The following is a 24,850-nucleotide window of genomic DNA, read 5'->3' on the forward strand; positions in this document are numbered from 1 at the left end:
TGCAAATCATGTGATTTCAAAATCCCCCCTCCCCCAGTGTATTGATCATCTAGATATAGGTCACTGTGTAAATAGGTCTTCCAATGCGTGTTTGACCATAAGGAGGGGGGCAAAGTTGGTGCCACTGTGACAACTCTGATCCCCATGAACATACTTTGAATATTTGAACAGAGTTAAGATGTTACTATACAGCATCACATGTTTGTTTTGGGTTTACCAATCATGCTTCAGTGGATATACTTCATCCATTATGATTGTGGAGATTGTCCATTATGACCAAGTGCAAGGACTCTCCTGTAAGGACTTAAACTTTCATTTATTCTAGGGCAAACGTAAAAGGTTTTATTTTTTTTAGCAAATTCTATCATGTAAATGTTAACATAAAAACATCTGTACATTTGCCATGATACACTCAAAAATGAAACAAATAAGATATAAATACAGATATGGATGTAACATGACAAAAGCGCAAAAAAATTGAAATTAAACAACCAACCCAAAAATAGAAATTAAATACATGCGCATGAACACTGTGCCAACAAACTTGTTTCTGATGGCTGACCGCTTTGAAAGGCCTGGCAAGCCCATCCTTCCCATTTAAAACATTATTACAGTTACCAAAGTCCTGCTGCATTCTACAAACATTTCTCTGTTGTCCTTTAATATGAACTATTACACTTGATAAATCAAGGAGCTGGGAGGGATGGCAGAAATAATATTTATATGACAATGTGGCAAGTTACATTACTTATACAGGTTATTGAGAAGCTAGTCGGAAGCGATAGAAAAGTCTTGTGTTGCATCATAATTCAGGCACGCACACATAGTGTACCTTTAAAATGACAGCCACATGCCTCAGTTAATTCAGCACAACGCAAGAGACCTACAGGACTCCAGATGGTGAAAAGGGTTGCATTGGTTTGTTTGCGTATGCCCTGGGAACACCGGTGTCCTGTGAAGAGCACGGATGTCACCCTCTAAGGCAACCCAGCAGCAGGCAGGGTTGTTCTGTGCGGATTCTCAGATATAAAGGCTTGAGTGGGCAAAGGGCCAGTAGAAGAAGAATACAAAGAAATGAAACCTTCTGCTTTCAAAAGGTCTGGAAAGTTAAAGCCCTGCATAAGGAGGCAGCAAAGGAAAGGGGGGGGGGGGGCGCTGAAGACATTTGGACAGCGCTGATGGTGCTGTCTCCCATCTGGCAGCCAAGTGCCAAGAGCATGCCAGATTTATCTCCATCAGCATAAATGGGACTGGTAGCCAAAGGGTACTTGTCCCTGGAGTATTTAAACATGCCCACCCACACCTTCCTCAGACAGTACAACTTCAAAGAAAGCAACTAGTGCAGATGGAGTTAGCCCTTTGAGTACTGCCTAAAGAAACAGGGTTCTGTCTAAACTGCTAAGAGAGAGAGAGAGAGAGAAAGAAAGAGGGAGGGAGGGAGGGAGGGAGGGAGGAGAGAGAGAGAGAGAGAGAGAGAGAGAGAGAGAGAGAGAGAGAGAGAGAAGGGAAATAATTTGCTATGTACATCAGACACAAAACGAGATTATAAATAAGCCAGATTGTCTGGTGGTCAGGAGGGGGCAATATACTCTTGGAGTACTCAAAGGATGGGGAACGCTTTGATTGGGGAAGAGGTGTTAACAGAACAAGTGTCACACTGAGGATCATCTGTTGACAAACAAAAGCAGTATTTTATTAAGAAAGGAAGGCCTGGTTATAGGGGTTGCAGTTCCCAGGAAGCCAATCAAGCTTTGGAAAGTACAAGTTTTTTTTCTGAGGGTTGAAGCAGCAGTAAGAGCAAATTTTACATATATTTCTTAGGAGGGGGGTTATTAGTTCCCCTGATAATGTCAGTGTTGAAGCTTGACCAGTTTAGAGACAGTACAGTGCATTCGCTCTCAGTGCATACTAACAGGTTTCATCACGTTAGATAAAGTTAGTTACAGAAGGAATCCATATTGCCCCATGAAGACTGTAATAGAAGAGTTCCATTTAAAAAAAGAAATCAAAACAAAAGGCAGAGTGGGACTAAGCTGTGCCACATGGGCAGAACCTTCTCTGAAGCAAGAACAGAGAAGACATTATAGCATTTTGCACAACTTTGGGGGGTGGGGGCCACTTTTCAAAACTGCTGAAATGAGGAAAAAATAGATAATTGAATGATCTAGAAGCAGATCTTAAATTAGCTATACACAACTAATTACGTATTGCCCTATATAAACACTGCCATTTCAAATCTGACGAGAGTCTCTTGGGAATTTCCACAACCTGCGTCACTCAAATGAGGGTAGTATTGCATTTTTTTTTAAAAAAAGGAAAACACCATCACCCTCACCTCCTAGCTTAGGGGGCTAATTTCATAACCTGTATAAGTTTTCTCCTTTAAAAAGCCAGACTATTTCACATTGTAAACTCAGCTGGAAACGTCTGAGAAATTGCAGCAACTAGAGGAAGTAATCAAAAGTTTGACTAATACAGTTGTAGGCTTATAGAAACCCAGTCCCTATTAACAGTGTAGAAATCCCTTTGATGTAAAACATGGATATACATAGCTTTGGAACCTTTTCAAGTTTTAGAAATGACTACACTACAGGCGAGTGCAATGTCTTTTACCTACCGCATTCTACTGCTCCTTTTCTTTTTTTCTTTTTTTAACAAAGACTGCAACCCAGGCCTTGCTTCCTTTACATTCAATACCAAGTAGAACCTACCATAAAAAGCTTTAGAATGACTAAAATACTGATTGCAATAAACTTCTGCGTGGCCTCCGTCAGCAGATGGAGCATGCTGATGAAGGGAGGGTCTCTGAGAGGCACCGCTGATTGCTTCTGTGTCTACAAGGAGGTCCCAAGATTTCCATTAACTGTGTGTGGAAACGTCTGAAGATGAGCTGCTGTTGCTGTTGGTGGTCTGGGCCCTCTTTATGTACAAATTCAGGAGTTTCATCTGAAAGGGAAGAGAAAAAGAAGTAACAACCATTCTCTCAATTCATTTTCTCCGTGTCAGAGCACATCACGTGGTGCACCTATGCACCTCTAATAATGGATCAATGAGCCTCACCTGGGATTTATTGCTACTATGGTTCAAAGCAGCCAGTTTTCAATTGCTACACAAATGTAACAGCCCAGCCAATTAAACTGTTGAGTGAAAATATAACAGAATACGTCAACAGACTTATTCTGTTATATTTTCACTCAACAGTTTAAGACCTGAATATTAAAACTATAGTTCATCCCTGTTTATACAATTATTAAATTGAAACGTCAAGAGCTTTACAGAGAAAATCCACATACAGTATAACCCCCGACACTGCAGTGGGTATGTTCCAAAACTACCCCACAGATACCTAAAAATCATGGATAATAGCAAACCTTATATTTTGATTATACTACGGCTGAAAGCATATATAGAATTGCACTGGAAGACCTAGAGAGGCCCACAAACATTTCTAGGGCACTGGGAATATTTTCTGAAGTGTGGATAAGTGAAACAATTACTATCAAATTTGTAGATAAAAAGGTCATCCTATATATTTTTGTTTCTTGATTGTGGTAATTCTCACCATGAGTTACTTATGTGTGATATTGCACTATCCTTCCTATATGCTTTCCATCCCACCTGCCTTCCACAGCATCTGTTTCATTAAAAGCAACAGCAAAAGGAATACTTTTAAAGTACACAGTTTTGTAGGGTCATTCATATGAACAATTCTTAGCAATTGTGTAAAGGTGGTCATAATGTAAAGCTGAAATTGAACTCTTGCAAAATACAGTGAACTCAAACTTCAAGTTCATGAGTTCTCCTGGGTTTGTTTTTGTTTTTTTATGAAAAAGCTCTCCCAAAGTCTCTAACATCAAGGGTCACTTTTGTCATGTTTTTAAGATACCAGTCAGGTAGATTCTGTTTAGCTCCCAGATCTCTGGAAATTGCCAACCTCCGCCTCAGAGTGATGCCTAATAGGACACTTCCCTCTTGCTATCGCTCACTTCCATTGCCAGGCATGCTTTGTGGTAAGCAGATCCACACATCTATATGACTGGTCCTCTACTACGCTTGCTAATGAAGCATTTGGTCTTCTACCACTCTTGTTAATAAGGTTATAGGAAGCACCTAGTGTGTGTATATGTACGCGTGTGTATGCACGTGTGCGTAGAGACAGCTGGTATAGCTAGGTCTGTTCTGAATACAGGATAAAGGTAATTTTTCCATCATAATTCTTGCATTATTATTCTTCCTGCGGTGCCAGCTATTGGCTTCGATTGATGCAAAATGAATATATCAACAATTTCATTTAAGTTCTTTTTTAAAAAAACCAAATACATATTTTCAAAAATGCAAAACTATGGTTATCATCCCATAAGAGCGTGCCTCGACCTTGAGATCTTCAGGGGAGGACCTTTTCCTGGGCCCACTGCCCCTGCAAATACATCACCTGGGAGTGCAGGAGAAGGCCTCCTTGGTGGCTGCTCTGAGGTTCATAGGGAGGCTACTCTGCTCCCTCTTGTCCTGCTGTCAGCAGTTAAAAGAACTGGTCCTTCATGAGAAAAGACCTTTTAATAATGCATAGCACTATTTCAAATCTTAGCATTTTGATGGGCATATTTTATCTTCTTAGTGGATATGTATTAGGGATATGCTTTACATTGTTTTAACAACATAAGACAGTTAATTACATTTGAAAAACAACTTAATTTTCTTTACCTATATGAGTTTTCATCAGTTTCTTTTTTTAAAACCCCCTCCTGATCCAAAGATTGTTTTGTAATATCATTGGACAATAGCTCCCATTTTTTTCTCGTATTCTGCCATTCTCTGTGTATGACATATATACTTATTTACAACTCCCCAAAACTGTTGTGACAGACTAGAGGCACAGTAAGTCGGCACAGTAAGTCATACAGCTGGAACGTCTCACATGAATGTATTTTTAAATGTGCAGAACAAATATTACACTCATAAATCACACAGTAATCTGGAAGCAATAGTTAGTTGAGACATGAATGTAAAAGGCCACATACATACTTTGGTAACCAACATCGTATATGGGTGGGGTTTTCATAAATACTTGCAAGACCAACACACTGTTTGAGAGCCCCAAAGACTGTCTAATGGATGTGCTGAAAGTTGCAAGTACCACAGATGCATGTAGTTCGAGGCTGTGCACATACCTTGCTCCCAGTGAGCTGTGCAAGATGAGGCTTCAGTTCTTCACCAATAACTGAATAGATTGCCACAAGGCAAAATACACTGGCCTTGCGGACACTACTTTCTGTGTTGTCATAACCCTAGGCACAAAAAGAAAAAAGAATTATGAAACGCAAACTTTTTTCATGAGCCTTCTTTCTCCAGCATTTACAGCTAAAGAGTTCATTGGGACTTGTCCAAATACCAAATAGGTTAAAACTCTTGACAACTGCTGCATTATTGCAACAGGATTTGCAAGTGACTAAACCAGTTGGAATCTATCTGTAGGAAAGGAGAAATTAGGTAGAAGTCTTTTTGCACACTGTGGGAAAAAAGCCTTGCATGTTTAATTCAAAGTGGTTAAAATATTTTGTGACAATAAATAGCATTTATGAAACAGGAGTTCAGTCAAGCCTTCTAAGGAATAATAAAGATATATTAGAAGAAGAAGAAAGAAAAGATATGTAATCTGTTGTTATAAAAAAAAGTCAGGGAGAATTTCAGGAGGACCTCAACAAACCTGCTATAATCTGCTTTAGTGTGGATCTGGGCAAAACTCTGGATCCTAGATTCATCACTATGAGTTATGTAATTTGACTCTAAATAATCACAGATATAGTTATAATAACATAATAACTTTATTTTTGTATCCCGCCCCATCAGTAAAATTAAACAACAGTATAACAACAACAACAACAACATAATCAAATAACCAATAGCCTGAACAGTAATAAATACTGGAATTCAGAGACTAGGAGCTTGTGCAGTAGAGATTCAGGACAAGGCTGGTGGAAAAATGCAGGGGCCAATAATAAATTAGGGCTAGAAGGGCAATGTCAATTAAAACGCTAAACCTATAAGACAAAGGACAGTGATGAAGTGCAGGAGCTGATAATAAGTTATAGTTGTGGGCCGAATATCTAGTGAACTGCTTAATTGAAGGCACAACCACAACCACACTGGCCCTCCACATTTGTGGGTTTGACTTTTGAAGATGTAACAATTCATAGGTATAATTAAAATGCTATCTTTAGGAATCTCTTAGGTCCTCTATGTGATTCTATTGTTAATTTTCAGTGGATGTTGATCATACAAGTTGCACTGAAGGACCTAGAAATTAGGAGAGAGAGAGATGTTCTCTTGAGTTAAAAAAATACAATTTGTTTACTCGCAGTTTTTCACTTTCACAGTAGCCCAATGACCTTAACCCAACAAATGTGGAGGGCTGACTGTAGTTTATCAAATGATGACAGCATATTAAAAACAAACAAACAAAAAACAATCACCTCAAATTACTGACACATTGATTGGTAATGAACCACAAGAAGCTTAAGTGCTTCATTTAAAACCTAATCAAAGGCAAAAATACCACCTAAGGTGTTAAAACTCTGGATGATATGTGATGATATTTACGTTTACTTAGTAACTACTGCATATCAGTCTTATCCCTGTGACCCGGAAAGGGGCTTCCCCTCCTTTTCTACTCTAAAAGCTGGTATTCCCAGAAACCCCTAGAAGGGATGGAAAAATAGATACAGCTTTACAGATTACAGACATTGTATTGCCACCAGACAAGAGTGATAGTCCCTGTGCTCAAAAAAACCCATGTGTCCATCTGAGCCCTATAGGGTTATGCTGTGTGTTTAGTAATCAAGGGCTGGGAAGTACTTTGCTAGCTTAGAGTAGAGGAGCAGGTTATTCAGCCCCATAAGAGAATATTTTAGATAATAAATTCCCTAAGGGTCAAGTCATAAGGTCAAGTCACAGAAGGAATTCCTACATTTGCATTTCTCAAAAGACATTCCCCTTGAAAGGGAATTACAATAAAACAATAAATCAATTAGTAATGGTAAGGTGTAAACTATACATGTGTAAGACCTTTCACCGAGAAGTGGTCAAGAAAAAAAGAGACAAAAGAGAGACGTGTGACAAATATCACCCCTTTGTGGTGTTCTCTTTTAATACTTTAGTCTTCTTCGAGGATATTCAGTTTCATTTTCTTACACTATGGATTTCAACTCCATCTACTCATTCTGTGGCCAATGCGCACCTTTGCACTTCATTAGCCTGCTGGGTTGTAATATGTGCGTGTTTTGCATTCTCTTGCAGTCTTCCTACTAGAGATAGCTTTGTATTTCTGCACACCTTAGAGTCCCCTAGGCATGTGGACACCTCTCCTCTTGTTTCTCGGTGGATTTGCTTTCAGTGGGATGCTGGATCCTGTGGGTATTAAATAGCTGAGACCAATGATGAGGGAGTGCGATGCAATATAATGTTGTGCATGTGGATAATTAGCCTTGTAGCTGAAAAAAGTGATGGCATCAATGAATTATTTCCCTCAGCCCTTGCAGACTTTCACATCTAAATGGCCAATGTATCCACAACAGGTTAATGCTCAGGAAGCAGACTACTTTACAGTTTTAATACTAGTGCCCAAATGATGACTAATCACTGGCGGACTAATTGGTTTGAAGATGAAGCACTGTCTCAGCTTTTCATATTTATTTGTATACTAGATTGGGCACCTAGCATTGCCCGGGTTATTTGAAAAAGTCAGGTTTTGAATGCATAAGGTTGTGGATTAACTACAACTGACCACACCAAGTTTACCCCGAAAAACTCCATCAAGTTTGTTATGTTGGGCAAGTTTGCTCTGGATGCATCATGGATGGGATTCAGTGTGCTCTCTGGCTGTAGGGTAAACTGCAACTTCCACTATGGTGAGTTAGTCCCCTCAAACCTCTCCAGTAGGTTGAGTTAGTCATGGGGGTTCTGTGTGCCAAGTTTGGGCCAGATCCATCATTAGCGGAAGTCACAGTTTCCCTGGTTGTGGGTGAACTACAACTCCCAGAAAGGAAGGTCAGCTCCTGCCCGTCCTCCCAAAACCCTCAAACCCCCCCCCCCCAAAAAAAATCCTCCAGTAATAAAATTTTGGCATATCATGTATGTGTGCGAAGTTTGGTCCTGATCCATCAGTGTTTGGGTTCACGGTGCTCTCTGGATGTAGGTGAACTACAGCTCCCGCAAATCAAAGTGAATTTCCCTCAAAGACCTCTAGTATTTTTTGCTGGTCATGGCTCTGTGCGCTAAGTTTGGTTCAATTCCATCTTTGGCGGAGTTCAAAGTGCTAAGTGATTGCAGGTGAACTATAAATCCCAGTACCTACAACTCCAAAATGTGAGGCCAATTCCCCTCAAAACCCACCAGTATTCAAATTTGGGCATAATGGGTATGTATGTCAAGTTTGGTCCAGATCCATCACTGTTTGGGTTCACAGTGCACTCTGAATGTAGGTGAACCACAACTCCTATAAATCCCTCCAAAGACTTCCAGTATTTTTTCTTGGTCATGGGGGTTCCAGGTCTATTGTTGGTGGAGTTCAGAGTGTTCTTACATCCCAGTACTCATGACTCCTATAAATCATGGTGAACTCTCCCCAAACCTCTCTAGTATGTTCGATTGCTGATCGGTTCCTCTGTTTCCTGTGTGCTATAGAAAAGAATACGAAAAGGTTATAGGAGATACAGTGGGCAGGGTCATGCAAATTCCACATCAATGGAAAAAATAAGAAACACTGGGATGTTTGTGGTGGAGGAAAAACAGAAAATCTAGGAGGAAATTGTCCCCGTATGAAAGCCTTCACTTGGGTGGTGGGCAGTATGGTGTTTGTGTAGGACATTGGTAGGGCTCTTGTACATGTTTACGGCGCTCACTATGAGCTGCAATGTCATTGGAGGGTGGGCCATTGGTGTCTCCTGAGTAGTGGAAGCTATAGCTATTTCTGGAAGTGGGAGCCTGTCTGTGTAAGTGGATACCCCAGCCACACACACACACATACATACATATTTTCACTTTTATTATATGCATAGATTAGCATGATATTAGTTTTCTACAAAAAAGAGAACTTCTGCAGTGTTGAATTCAATAGTAGATGCATTGCATACTATAAGGGAGTTATCCACCCCTGTAGGATGCCACAGAATGGGGTAAAAGATAACATCCTCCCCGTTCCCTGCAGTCTTTTAAAATATGAAAGGGAAGTCTCTCTCACAACTCAAAGGATCTTAGCTGGGAGAACTGATTTGAAGGATGCGTGTTTTTAAAGACTAATCCCCCCACCAAAGAGGGACAAATTGGGTCTCAGTATATACAAAAATATAATAATGATTTTGACGAAGACAATGATGATTACTTTAAAGCTGGGCTAATCTAAACTCTTGTGCTGGAAAAGGGAATGATCAGATTTAAAAGAACCAATTAAAAGTAAGGAGATTTTAAAAGTAAAATAAAATGTATTGGCATTACTTGTGTACCGTGTGTGTGTGTGTGTGCGTGTGCGTGTATGTGTGAAAAAGGATTATTGCTGATTACCACTGTTTTCTTGTTGAGGTCATGACAAATCCCTTGTCTGAGCAATACATCAGAAAACCTCTTAGTTTTCATAGGAGCAGAAGTGTTTGAAAATAAAACTTAAATGAACTACAACCTTCACATAGTTGCATTCCCTCCAGCACTGACAAGGCCCAAGGGAAAATGACAGCAACATTTTTGTGGTTTAAACACAAATGCAGCATGCCATCAACAGAAGTGAATTCTCAAGGAAAGATAGCTGTGTTGTACATGCAGCTGAGTAACAGCTGTGTATCAACTGCATTATAGCTCTATGAGGAAAGGCCCTGATAAAAAGAGAGCGGCATGGGGTTTGCTGGTGCCCTGAGCTCAGAGTGACCTCTGCTGGAAAAGAGCTACAAGTAGCTTCAGTCCAAATTTCTCACCTTTGTACTATGATCTGGGATACATCTACACTGACCACCTAATGCAGTTTGAAGGCAGTTTGGCAGTGTGGAGTTTAGCTGATGTCTCAATTTGACAGGGGCAAATTAATCTTCTGTTCCTCCACTTTTTGAAGGGCTAAACACCCCAGTTTCTCTCTCCTCCTTCTTCTCCTCCTTTCTCCCGTTTGTCCTCTGCTTAACTTCAGTTGCTGTGTTGAAGGTGAAAAAGCTGTTTGCACTCAGTAAACTCTGCAGGGAGCAGAGAAGAAGAGGGACTGAAATCTTGTCCTTCCCCAGTAGGCTCAAACAAAAACAAACTGCAAGTTGCCTTAGCTTGTCTGTTCTTACTCATTAAAAACTTTTTGCAATCTGGATCACACATTGATGTTGCTTGGCCAAATATGTCCTGTTTTTCATCTGGGAAATGTTGAATTGTATGGGATAGGTTTCTTCTTTCCAAATGGAAGACAAGTCTAAAATGTCCATACACTATCAATTCACATTTCCAGAGGAGACAGCTGACCACATCAAATGCCCAGGCTGTTTTCAACATAGTACTTAATTTTTTTTCGGATGGAAACTGTAATAGCAATAAAGGAATGGTCATATCTAGTTATTAACCATATGCTTAATATTGGCATTTTTATATTATTCCTCTGTTAGAATTGCTATAGTAGGGTAGCTAATAACTGGGGGGGGGGAAGCAAACTATGTTTATAACTAGGCAAAAGAGCAGGTCAAATCTTGCAAGAGCAACAAAATTAACTATAAATCTTAACATTTTCATTTTGGCAAGATAATTTACCTGACTTATATAGCTCCATGACTGTCTTGTGTGATTTTTAATGTATAGGGATTTAAAAAAATGCAAACTATGATAAAGCAATATTTTTAACATACAGAAAAGAACACTCTTGAGTCACATTTTAAAACGAGTGACAAAATCCAAAAACTAAGGATTGACCCCAGCCTCTTGAAGAAAAAAGGGGTTTTTTGAAACTTTCAGTGGTCCTTTGTTTTCCCCCCTGTGAATCAAAAGCACTCAGAGAAAAAGTTATTTCACCTTTTCTCCGTTTACTTCTTTTTTTGTTGTTAAAATTGAGTTTTGGCAACTGCTGCTCCCTTAAGGTCCTGAAATGCTGAGCTTCCATTCTCCACATGGGAACTAAATGTGAATTTAGGTATTATATAGTTCCAAACATGTTGGCTATGCTAGAGACCTGTATAGTTTTGCATTCCAAGTATTATAGATACCTCTTCACATTGAATGATCCCAGAGTAGCTTCATTCCTCCAGAAGAGTATGGCACTTAATGGAAAAATTCCAGGTGAGTGCCAGCATTTTGACCAAACGAAAGTGAGAAGAGATGTGAGACAGCATGTGTGTCTAGATAGCCACTTTTTCTAGTAAGGAAAATATCTTACAGCATCACTAGACTTGATTGCATTTTTGCAACCTTTTTTAACTCTATAGATGCAGAGCCTGTTAAAGTTACGTATGTTGCTACTACGACTACAATTACCTGAGTTTCCTAATCAGTATGGCCAGTAGTTTGTACCTGTTGAAGAATGCTAGGAGTTATGAAAAAATTTGCAGAGGTCAATTTGAGGAAAAGGCAGTATTGCTTGATAATATTGGGACTATGCCTAATACAGGAGGGATGTTGAGTGCTGCTAAATGCTCTCTTCTAAAGGCAGTGTCTCAAGAACAAAGAGAAGAGTGATCATGAACAATTAACTGAATCAGAAAGTCAGAGCTGAAGTACCAATTGCCTTCTTATTCTGTTTTTAAAAATCAAAAGCAACTTAAGGAGACTGTGGTTTGAATGATGCAGCAGGAATGCTTTGGCCTTCCCCCCAGCAGCAAATTTTCTTTTGAGAATTACAGAACAATAAATTGTCAGGACTTCACTATAAATATGTACGTGGACTATAAATGTCATTTTAATCATAAAAATCTCAGTTTTGGAAAAGAAACGCAAATTCCCTAAAGCTTCCAATGCTTGTTTTGTTAAACTAAAGGGTATAAATCACTTATCAAATTCAGGAATATCAATAAATGTGAGAAGCATGTACAAGAAAACTAATTTAGAGATGCTGTTAGTTTCCAAGTATGTAGATAGATGGGACATGAGAACATAGTATCTTGTTTTATAATATTACCTGAATTACCACAGTTGCAGTTATATAGGTCGGGTAACCCTGATTGTTGATGCTTGAGACCAAAAGAATTTGAGGTTTGGTTTTTTTTTTTTTAATACCTGTATTTGCATATATGTACATACTTACAAACATGACCCAAGTTAAAAACATTTCATATTTCATCTGCACCTTATACATATAGTCTGAATGTAATTTCATACAATACGATAAATACATTTGTGCATAAAACAATGTTTGGGTACACTGAATGATGAGAAAACAAATGTGTCATTATCTCAGCCATACAGACCATTTGGATTTTTGAAGTCCTTCAGAATTATGGAAAGAGGATAATCAACCTGTATTTATTTATAATAATCATCAAAACATAAGTACTACGGATTGCTGGGGGTAGGAATAGGAGGAGAGAGAGAACAGCATTTCAAATAACACTTCGTCTTTGTGACAGAGTATCTCTGTGGGCTAACTGTATGGAAAAAGGTGTGGAACAAGAAGATGGTTTCACTAATTTTCCTGAAAAGCTGAGTTGGGCATAGAGAGTAGCAAAACTGCTGCTTCTGAATATTAGAGACAGAAATACTTGACAGGACAGGCTTCTGAGGACAACTAGGGATGCTGAGTGACTCAGCTGGAAGTCTTCCACATTTTCCTGCTGTAACACAATTCTTCTCTGCCACAAACACAGAGCGGTGCCTGTATGGAATAACTTAGCTTTGACCTTGTACAATGTGATTTTGTGTCTAGTAACATTCAGCTGCCCACTTCATGCTGCTGATTCAAGGCACAGTCAGAAGAACACTACTCATTTGGGCTATTGTATTCTGTGTGGTTATTCTAGTCAGCTGTATTTATCAAAAGGGAAAAGAATGGAAATGACACTTAAGCTTTAAGAATTCAGTCTTCATCCCAAGTATGATGAAATTGAGTTATCTCTAACTAGTAGCAGTGGTTTCACAAGTATGACACTGACCTAACCTGTTCAGATTCTGATAGTTAATATGAAATCACAATGTTTAAAACGCCTGTCTAAAAGAAACAGTTTTGCCAGGCTTCTATAAAGCCTGTAAGAAGAGACCTATGAAGACTTCTCTGGGTAATTCTGAACTGGGGCTTCATTCCCTGAGTGATATGACTTCATTTTTTTCTTCTTATTTCTGAAGAAATAAGCTTCCAGCTTGCCACAAGAAAGAGAGCAAGAGATTACTTGTTGACCTTTAAGCTCCCAGTGGTTCTGGCTCCTCCCTCCTACATCTCCTACCTCAGGCTAACAGGAGAACCATCTTGCCCTAAGGGGGATAGCACAAGGAAAGACAGAAGAGTCTGTCTTCCAAAAGCATGACTGAAGGGAAAATACTGTAATAGGACTAGATTAAACCATATATTTAAACTTTAGATTATCCTCTAATAAGCATGTAAAGTAACTATTGCAAATAAGATTTGGCATTTTTTAAAAAACCCTCCAGTGATGGATGTATGGTGAACGTTTGTGAATTTCACCATACGTTGCCTCAAGCTCTTGACAGAAAGCTGAAGCAATGAGGAAACAAAGGGTCCAACTAGGAGGTTTTAAAGGGAAAAGAAGGTCTGAGAGATACTCTGTAAGATATGCAGGACCTAGACTGAATAAGGCTTTGTGTCCTTCACACACACCTTGAATTGTTCACAGGTGAAGGAAAATGTGATCCAAGCACACTATTTGACTATAATCGCTCACTAGTTTCATTGTATGGACATTGGGCAGAAATGTACATTTCCCAACTGATGCTCCTAGTGTTTTTGAAGAGGAGAAAACCTGAATGAAGCTGAAGTTACTAAATAAAACCAAAAAGCTGTTTTGCTTTTTTATCCAGCCCCATCAAGTAGAAGGTGGCCTGAAACTCTAAAAAAGCTCAATAGGAGCTGGAGCTCCTCTTGTACTGGAGACTGTGGGAGGTGAAAGAAAGCTTCCTGAGTTCTCTGTGTACTAGAAATAAGCAATAGTGGCATTTTTCTAAAATAAAAAAATGCTTTTCATTTCATTGAACTGCACCAAGCTTCAATTGCAAGCTACTCCATTCAGTCCATCCATAAGCCCATGGAACAAAATAACTGAATAGATAGTGGCTGTCCCTGGAACACAAACGACTTCACAGAGGATAGCTTACCTGCAACAGCCCGGGGATGATGTCTTGAAGGAGTTGATGCAAAGACTCCTTTGAGATCCTCTCAATGACTTTAGTCTGCATTTTAATTGCAGCCAGATTAATTGGGTAGTCGGCAGTTTGAATGATGGGACAAAGAACTTTGATGCACTGTTCAGGGTGGATTGAGCTGGCCAACGTGGAAGCAGCTTCCTCAGCAGCTCTCACAACCTGTGGGAGAAAATGGAAGGAGATTTTTCTATTTTACAGATGTGTACACTGCAGAGAATGAATTGAACTGCAAATAGTCATGGATATGGTCAATACTACAAGCCTCTAGAAATATGATGCTGTGCTAATTTCCTCAAAGACTGGGCATTTTAAAATTCATTTTTAGAGCAGAACAACAACAACCACAAACATAAATGTTTTTGCCAATGGTGGTGGACACAAGAGGAACTTTCCGGATTCTTTCTTTACTGCACACCTGCATCTTAGAATCACAGGTGTATATTAGGTATTTTTAGTGATGGTGGTGGTACTGACATTAAGGTGTGTCTTACAATCAATGGTGTTTTACAATGGAAGAAATATGGCAATAAAAATGTATGCAAGTGGAGGATATGCACGCATACATCTGAACACATGCCCATGTCTGATGGTTTCATAATACTTATGTTCAGAAATGCCCACAAGAGTAAGGCAAAGGCATTAAAGTTTGAAGCAATTTTAATGTTGCTCACAATCTAAATATAATTGTGTCCATGGAAAATGAGTCTGGATGGACAATTCTATGGGGTTTGGAGATAGCAAGCAGTTCATTAATTTCTGATGCTGATTCAAAAAGGAAACGGCAAGGACATAGAATTAAGGTGAGACAAAAAGAATGTGTACACAAGAGAAGCTTGCCAATAAAGGCACGCCTTCAGAACAAAATGTTTTGTCCAACTGCTTTATCTGGAAATCAGTTTACAACTGCTGCTAAACGTTCCTAACAAAAAAACTGTCTTGTAGCGAGTCTGGTTCTAAGAAAATATAGTACAGATATGCTGATTTATTGAAAGGATTAAATATTTTCTGGTCATTCTTTTTAAAGACAGTTCTTACGCATTTTTCCCATGTCACTTGCTGAGGCAGGTGGTACCACCTTGCATGTCCAATCCTAATGTTGCACTGGTTACATAGCTATACATTGCAGCCTAGTCTCATACTATTCTCATTTCACAGCCAAGAGTGCTCTTTTCTTTTTCTGTATCAAAAGGTTTTATACTTTACTCTGGAGGCAGCATAGCATAGTTTCAGAAATTTAACTCCATTGACCTCACTCCAGAAAATGTAACACATTCAATGGACGGGGTTGTTTTGTGTTTTCCGGGCTGTATGGCCATGTTCCAGAAGTATTCTCTCTTGACGTTTTGCCCACATCTATGGCAGACATCCTCAGAGGTTGTGAGGTAATGGACACATTCAATGGACACTTACTTATAAGTAAGCCACAATGAGCACAGTGGAATTTATTTCTAAAATATTTCCAAGATAGGATCCAACTGTAAGTGTACAAAATGTAATTTAGAAATGAAGGACCAGATGAAGTGGGAAAAGAGTATGTTGTGAACTCAGCAAATAATGGGAAGTATTTAAGAGGCTCTCAGACTAGGATCTCCAGTGGCAGACCTCCTGTGCCTCAACGTATATGTCACCAGAGTTTTGAGGCCTTTAAGCAGTTGGTTTAACGAGTTTCTAGAAGGGGGAAAATAATATGTTTTTCTTACAAAGTAATATGGACTCATGGGAAAAACTGATCAGAGGCTCCAGCCAGAAGGCAATCTTGCCAGATCAACTGGTTGACAGAACCAAATGCTAAAAGTGGGTGGAACCAGTCAAAAGCAAGAGGAATATGTAGCACTGCAGGTCTGTATAAATATCTTTCTTATCTTTTCTGTGCTTCTTCTATGTTTATGCACAAAGACATAAGCAATATGGAATCCATATCCAGAGGTGTGGTCAAGAAGCACAAGGGGATTGCAATACCTGAGAGAAAGTCAGATGATGTTGATGGAGACATAAAAATAGGCCAAGAAAAGCTTACTCTCTAGATGCCAATGCTTCCTCAAGTGCTATCAGCTGACCCTGCAACCACCTGACTCCTAAAGTGAAAGATAGCTATCAGACCCTATTAAATGTTTCCTTAAAGGTCAGTTGAGAAATGCATGTTGACAATGCAGATTCCTTCTTGTGCCGCCTTGTAGTCATTTTCCTACCCTGCCATACTTTGCTTCATCTTTTCAGTCTGAAATCTGAACTCAGCCCATTTGAGACTATGTCTTCTGTAATCCTGTTTGCTTGAAACATTAACTGATCTCTAGACCATTTGTAATCATATCTCACACCCTAATAATTCTCACTTTACCCATATCACACGGGATCTCATGACATCCTAGGCCACATACCTGGCAAAAATAGAAGGAATAAAATACTACCAGGTATATGCTTCATAGGTATGTGATGATTGGAAATGATCCTCTTGTTTCTTTTTTTTTAAAAAACCCAAAAGGTTTTACTGAACGTTTTACTGTAATCAATTTTCATTGTTCCTTTCATAGTAAGAGACTACTGGATGGAATTCCTGAAGGTTTAGAATCCTGAACAAATACTTCAAAAAGAAACGAGGGCTGACAAACAGGACAGTATGTTTGATATTAACAGAAATTGAATAAACTAAGTCATTTTCTTGTGAATATTTCTAAAGGTATCACTACATAAATACCTAATACTAGAAAACTATATTATATGTTGTATAAGCCTTTTCAGTATCATACATTTCTACTTGCCAATGCAATTTACAGGTACTACAATTTTTTCACACCACTGCCATTTGTACATACTAATTCTGAAATCTGTTTTCTTTATTAAAGTGTAATGAAAGTAATCAGTAAGACATGGACTTCACACATATATTCTGTTAATAACCTGTTAATAACCTACATGCTTTGGGTCCAGGTTACCTAAAGGATAGCCTTTTCCTGTACAATCTGCCCTGAACACTTAGGTCCTCTGGGGAGCGGCTACTCCAACTAGCCAAAACCTGTCACCCAGAGGACCTTTTCATCGGCCGCCCCAAGACTATGGAATGACCTGCCGGAAGAGCTCTGACAGCTAAATGAGCTGTCGGAATATAAAAACCATCTAAATACTAATCTCTTTCGACAGGCCTACCCAAACAGTTATTAAATATGAATTTTAAACGTGTCTTTTGCTTAATCTGTTTTATGTATTTTAATAGTATTTTATAGAAATATGTTTTAATATGTATCTTTTATAGAACTACATTTAATATGTGTATTTGTGGTATTTTTACAATGTTTGTGTTTTAATTATTCTGTAACCCACCTTGAGCCAAGAGAAGAGAAGAAGAAATAAAATTATTATTAATTATTATTATTTCCTAAATTATCAACATACATGCGCCAATATATTTCTTAGAACAGACAATTCCTTTTGTAATATAATGTGAAATTTCAACCCCAAAAGAGCCAGCCTAAATCTTTAGAATAACAAAGCCTAAAATAAAATCCTGCTTTGGATTTCTGGGCTATTGTTCACTCTCCAAGGAGCAACAAAATAACTGAAATCACATACCTCTTTGTGAGAATCTTTATGTGCTTCCAGAGTCTTCATAATAGTGAGTTCAGCATAGTTCTTAAATCTTGCAGGCTGGTTCCTCAAGATTTCTCGCAACACTCGCAATGCCAACGCTCTTATTGAATGCTAAATAAAAAGAAGCCGCACATATTGGTAAAGAGGGGAGTCAGTTTTTCAGAACTGGATGAGGAGCAGTACAAATGAACTATTCATTTTTTTGATAAACAGAAAAATGGAAGGATTAGCACTATAGTTGTAGGCATGGCAATAGAGAGGGAGCATAGTAACACAGACACCCTAAATATCCTTCCTGCCTCAACTCCTGTTCTAGGGATAGATATGTCAATGACTTCACTGCACTGTAGTTTCTCTGCCTGAAATACAAAGCCTATTAAATATTTACAAGTAATGTGCCACACTTACTTTACATTTAATTATGATGTGCACTCTCCAACATGAGTGGCAGCTTATTTGAAACTCTTAATAATCAATGGCTGATTTGTATATTCAAACATGTTGTGATAATCTGCTTTGGAGGATACTAATCTGACCAATGGAAACCATCTTGTGGAGTATTAATCTTAATTAAAAATCAGAAAAGACTTATAACCCATAGCATGGGGAGGAGGGATAGCATGGGTCTTCTTTTCATTGGCCATGTATGGTTTCTGACCTTTTAATACTTCCCATTATTGTGCTCTTAGAAGTATTATCTAAAATATAAGAAACATTAACTTTTATTTTAAAATGGATGAAATCCTCTAGATCAGGGGTCCTCAAACTTTTTAAGCCAAGGGCCGGTCCACAATCTTTCAGACTGTTGAGGGGCCGGATTATCATTTGAAAAAAAAATACAAACAAATTCCGATGCACACTGCATATGTCTTATTTGTAGTGCAAAAACAACAACAGCAACAACAACAATAAAAGAACAATACAATATTTAAAAATAAAAACAATTTTAACCAACATACATTTATCAGGATTTCAATGGGAAGTGTGGTCCTGCTTCTGGCCAATGAGATAGTCAAGTTAATTAGGGTTGTTGTTGTTGTTGTTGTTATTGTTGTGTGCCTTCAAGTCATTTCAGACTTTGGGCGAGCCTAAGTCTAAAATTTATTTATTTATTTATTTATTTATTATTTACTGCATTTATTTACTACATTTGTATCACACCCTTCTCACCCCAAAGGGGACTCAGAGTGGCTTACAAATTATATGTACATACAATATATTATATTATTAGCATAGCACAATATTAACATTATAAATTACTATATTGAACTATACCACTATACTGTAATATTATTAGTAATATTATATGTAATATAGAATATATAATCAATATTATTATATGGTATTACTATTAGTGTTATATTGTATTACATTACATTATTATTATTATCAATATTATATGTATATACAATATATTATATTATAAAACTGAGGACGGGGGCCAGGTAAATGACCTCGGAGGGCCGCATCCGGCCCCCGGGCCTTAGTTTGGGGACCCCTGCTCTAGATACTAACAATATCCTACTGACCTTATATAATCAACTATTAATCGAAACTACCCACTGTAAAGTGTTTGAAAGCAATAACCTAAAAAGATTGACCATGTGCAGTTGCTTTGTACATGGCTTTGATTTACAGAGTAAGCAATAATCTAGTCATTTCCTTTGACACAGGCATCAAAACTTGGTATAGGTTTCAACTACTTTGACTGAATTCTGAAAACCAGACATGAACCATCAGTATAGCAATTCAAGTCGTGTCCAACTTTTAAGAATCATACATTTATTATACAATTCTTTTGGAAACCACTATCACAGTTCTTATAATTAATTCAGTTTTTGCCAACCCTTTCTGACATTCAACCAACTACATTACATTGGAAGGCTGTCATTAATGAGAATACTGGAACAGCATCTTAGGTTACATAACTCCTGGGTTGCATTTTTGGACAACAGCCATTCCAAACAATGCCTACAGTTTCAACATAGAATATTGAGTTTAACTTGCTTCAGACTGAACTTTTTAAGTACATCCTGATGCTTTGGTATTCACCTGCGTAATTCATGTGCTAGCACATGACTTGTCTCCTGATTAAATCTTCCAATGCATCACTGACAACAAGTCGTTTGACTCAAATGGCAAACAATAAGCAGCAGAAAAAAATTCTATTAGCTGACTTCAGAATCATAATTAATGACATCTCATTTTTATGTATATCTAAAATAGGAATTTTCTTTTTTCTTTTCTTTTAATGGGGTACATGTGTGTGTGTGTGTGTGTGTGTGTGTGCGTGCGCAATAACCAATTGCAAAAATATTGATAGTTATTCTCTGCACAATTGAGGCAGGGATTTTTTTAACAAAGAGGAATAACATGGTAAATTCCAACCAGACATATTTAAACACAACAAAGTTAAATATATCAGAAATTATAGATCTAATCTCTGGAATATGCAGAATCTGTATTGTATTGTCATGGGAAGGGAAACATTTATTGGTTGAAAATAGTATATTTTGTTCAACAATTGAGAAATATTTTCATTGGTTTTGGCTTCTTCTCGAAAACTACTCCGAAAACCAAAGGCCACTGAAAAAACACAATATGATGACCATATTGAACTCTCCCAAGTCTGGAATGTCTTTCTATCATAATAAAATTTTAAAAGAACTTGGTAAAAAAAATAACACTGTGATTCTTTGTTAGATTGATTTTTTGTTTTTTTACTTTCTGCTTCTGGAAACATTCACAAAGAGAAGTTATACCATGAAGAGGTAATCAAGTAGGGCAAAGGCATATTATGTTGCATTTCTCCAGAAAAGTTAATAGCTAAAATGTTTTTATCTTTAAAAAGCCATTTATTGGTATTTGTGTTCATAATGGCTTACAGTAATATATTATACTTTTCTGACAGACATTTTAGTAAAGGTACAAACCTATCTAGAACAAGCTGTAGATTTAAGGGATTTTTGAGCAAAGGATTTTGTGGTAGTCCTCTTCTTAGTTAAAGGATTATGGGGATACTTTTTTTGTAGGAGCAGACTTCTAAGTAGTACCAGGTGTCACTTTGATTTCCAGTAATATCCTGGATTAATGCTAGTTTAGGAGCAATGTAGGTCAAAGTTGAGCTACATCAAATCAATAACGTACTAGACTACTTTTACAGGAAAGGGAATTTAAAGCAGATGTTAGTGGTAGACCCTATCAAGACACTGGAACCTCAGCAGCTATTCAAGTAAATCAGTTGTTGAATTGACAAGATGTTTTTGATAGCAACCATGTCTTATGCCCTTAGCAGCTTCAAGACTAACTAACTCAATTGAATTTATTTTAATATATATTTATAGCTCAATATCTCTGTATATATAGCATGCTCAGTTATGGTGGACAACTGAATGAACTTATTCCAACTTAACTGAATTCTTGGATCTAAAGAAGTACCACAGATTTCCAAAAAGTTGTCACATCATCAAAAAAGTAGACTATACAAAATGTCAATAGCACTAGAACAGTCATTGTGGTATTATTTGATATAGAGTATAAATGACACCTGAAAACATCCTAGGGATGGGGCATCTACATAGTATATAGAATTCTGTGTCAATATCTTACATCTTTGTCTCCAAGTGTTTCCAGCAATAAAAGCAAAATGGTTTTGAAATGTTCTTCCCAAACTCCCAAGTTATCTTCCCTCGTAATCTTCAACAGTTCAAGAAGGGCTCCTTTCCGTTCTTCTACTCGCTCATTGTGATTGGATAATTCTTTCAAAAGATCAGCCACCAAATCGGAATGATCAATGGGCACTGAGGGAACATGTGAAAAGCCAGTCAATACGTAGTGAAGATAAATAGGCCACAATTATAGTAAATGGCCAAAAATGGGACACATTCATAGTATTTCTTGCTAATGCATATGATTTCCTCCAGTCCTTTGGCTTCAGTTTAATCTAGAAATAAACTTGTCCAGTCCTTAGCAACAATTATGCCTTTGATTGATCAATAATCTCAATGTCCCCATAAAGTAGTTTTTTTTCTTGCAGACAGGGTGATGAAAAAACAGAGTTTTTGTTCTTAGGGCTTTTCTAATAAACCCAACACAACAGAGCTTTGCTTCTTAAAGGAATATTGTTATGAGCCTGCTTTCCTCAAAAATGTGGCTACAAAAGTCTATTTGCATAGAGTTGGAGTACAAGGCTGAATGTGAGGAACCCTGTGAACTAGAGATGTTGTACATTAACAAACCATAACACCCAAATCCGTAAGGCCAAGTGCCACCCAAGGTCTCTCACTAGCCCAGTAGTGCAGGCTCATTAGGTAAGAGGTCTCAAAAGAGAGATATGCAAATCTCCGGTTGAAAAGGCTTGGCTATAAACAAAGCTAATGTAGCAAAGGATCAGTGGACCAGAGATAGAGACTCAAAATGGCCCAGTTCACCACTAGCAGTTACAGAAAATGTCTTGCCCAGAGCTATATCTGGTGCTGCAACTACCCATCTACCTTGCACCATCATGTGTGGTGAGGTCATCTTGTTGGGATTAGGGCAAGTTGCACTGGACCTCTGTCTGTATCCTGAATACTCCATCAGGCAGAAGAACATATTTTTGCTCGTTGCCCCTGATTTTCATTCATGACTTTAATGTCACATAAAACACCTGGATTATGGATCTTACACTGAGCATTTTGGCCTTAAATAGTTTGGACGTACCTAATTTCTTCAACTAAGTAATAAGGGATCAACTATGAGACTTAGCACAGCTATGTGGACAGAGGTCTAAACTAAGAGATTTCTGGGAGTTGAAGTCCAAAACACCTGGAGGGCCGAAGTTTGCCCATGCCTGCTTTAGACCATTGCTGGGGGATAGCAGAGTATACCCTGGTGGTCATTTTGTGTCACTCTTCTTCCCCCCCCCCCCTTTCATCCCATTGAGGCCAATGTGTCAAAGCATCCAAAAAGCCTAAAAACAGTACCATGCAGAAGGAGTGTATAAGAGATTCACAGTTATATAGAGTATACAGTATACAGTAACAACAACAAAAAACCCCAAGGTATCTGCAGCATTAACCTAGTTTTGCAATGTGCTACTGGGCCAGTAGAATGGGATGCCATTTTCAGCTCAGTCTTATAGGAGGCTGTAAAACACCTAGCAAATTACTGCAATGAGTAAGCCACTATTTGCTGCAGCAAACACATTATAGTGTAAATGTCCAATGTTTATGATCTAATATATAATTGACTCATACCAGGAATGCTATGGCTGCTTGCAGCTCAATGTTCCCAAATAATCTGGGATGTGCATCTCCTTTTCACATGTGTGTGTTTTCTGCAACAAACAGAATATTGGAATATATTGGAATATTCATATATCAAGACTACCACAAAAATGGAGTAGCTCAAAAAATAAACTGACTTTAGCTTCCTGGCCATCAACATATTTCTGACATTTCTGCCAGCCCTTTCCTTCTCCACCAGGCTTTCTATCCATACAAAAACAAATGGGAGAAAAATTTATCTATTTTATCAAAAATAGGCTACCCCTGAGAAAAAGCTACTATTAAAGCTGAAATCAAATAAACAGCTATGCGTATGGTACTGAGGATTGCTAAAAGGTGATGCACATTGAACGCAAGAAGCAACTTACAATATATATTTTTAACAATTAAATACAAATGCTGATAATTTACACCAAAAATAGGATCACGCTTCAGCATTAAGCTAACAAACCAAACCTACCATCCCGAAGTTGATCAATATCATCATCAAACACAGCCTCCTTAAGAGCAGTTTTGTCATAGGCGCTGATAGTATCTGAATATGGGTAGGGATTATACTCTCGGGTTCGGGGTCCCGAAAAGGCACGTGGGGGCTGAGTGTTGAGCAGGGAAGTTTTGTTGTCTAAAGCCATCCTTCCTCCTTCCACAACATCACTGCTTCCACGCATATCAGTAGCTGGGGAGGCTATTCCACCATCCCGAGAAACCTGTAGGAATTAAGCCAGAAGAGGGCAATGTCATTTCAGCAATATATCACACTTTACTGGGGAGCTGTATGTACAGTGTTATCAGGAAGTAACTATTACCCACCCTGAAGCTAGTCACAAATTTAAATAAGTTCACTACTTCCACTGGAGAAATAGGCTCAAACTGATAAGATGCTGAACAATTTTCACCAACTTTTTCTTTTTTAAACGTTTCCAATGTTTCAACGTTGTGGCACTGCAGAAACTGTAGTACTAAAACCTTCTGTTACTGGATATCTAGTTTCCAGATGATTTTACACAGATTAGAGACCTAGGTTTGTTGCTTCTGGTTTCCAAACCAAAGAAAAATCACAGAGGATAATAACCCCTTTATGAGTATTCAGATCCTATGTGTGCTATGAGACTGGGCGGGTTCCAGATTAGTGCACTCATGTGAGCCAGTCCTAAGAAGTATTAATAATTATAATAATGAAGAGTTAATAATGCATAGCTGCAACATTTAAAACTATAAGGCCAACAATATGAAGGTATAGGACTATCAGAGATCAACAGGATAACATTGCTGTTCAGGTACCAAGAAAGAACTTTAAACACTAAGCAGAACAGAAATTAATTAATAAATAGCAATCCTTTTTTGAAGCTAAAAGAAAAGACTACTTACAATGTCGCTGTCCTTCTTTCCATCACGTTTGATTGGTTCATTTAGATCCTCTTGGCTTCGAAAACTAAACTTTTCAATTGCTTCTGTGACTCCTCGAAGAGAGCTATAAATTTCATCAGAATTTAAGTTCTCTGTGTCGTAATCCAGCATGCTAAAGATCGAACATATATGGAATGTTAAAACCAAGAAGATATTGGTATATCATAGCTCATTGAGGAAGTCATGAATTTAAAATATGTGATAACTTTCACAAGTTATGAATTCAAACAGCAAGACAAGGGATTTCAGCAGCTGCACAACTAGATTGACTTTAATGC

The 24,850-nt window shown here is 38.1% G+C and overlaps 1 protein-coding gene across 24 annotated transcripts in view; it reads right to left on the minus strand.

Annotated features, from left to right (window-relative positions):
- Positions 1 to 297: 297 nt before the first annotated feature.
- The window catches only part of clasp1 (cytoplasmic linker associated protein 1), a 232,682-nt gene continuing 208,129 nt past the window's right edge, over positions 298 to 24,850 (minus strand). For 23 of the 24 annotated variants that reach the window (XM_062967374.1, XM_062967375.1, XM_062967376.1 and 20 more), the window contains 7 exons: positions 24,534 to 24,684; positions 23,626 to 23,872; positions 21,508 to 21,698; positions 17,881 to 18,009; positions 14,266 to 14,472; positions 5,169 to 5,285; positions 1,670 to 2,946 (listed from right to left, as the gene is read on the minus strand). In XM_062967374.1, coding sequence (XP_062823444.1) covers positions 2,860 to 2,946; positions 5,169 to 5,285; positions 14,266 to 14,472; positions 17,881 to 18,009; positions 21,508 to 21,698; positions 23,626 to 23,872; positions 24,534 to 24,684 — 1,129 coding nt within the window. In that variant the 3' untranslated portion in view covers positions 1,670 to 2,859. Of the gene's footprint in view, positions 2,947 to 5,168; positions 5,286 to 14,265; positions 14,473 to 17,880; positions 18,010 to 21,507; positions 21,699 to 23,625; positions 23,873 to 24,533; positions 24,685 to 24,850 lie in introns of all 24 variants that reach the window. The other variant, XM_062967373.1, reaches the window with a different exon arrangement.

This window comes from Anolis carolinensis, chromosome 1 (genome assembly GCF_035594765.1).
Source record: "Anolis carolinensis isolate JA03-04 chromosome 1, rAnoCar3.1.pri, whole genome shotgun sequence".
NCBI lineage: Eukaryota > Metazoa > Chordata > Lepidosauria > Squamata > Dactyloidae > Anolis > Anolis carolinensis.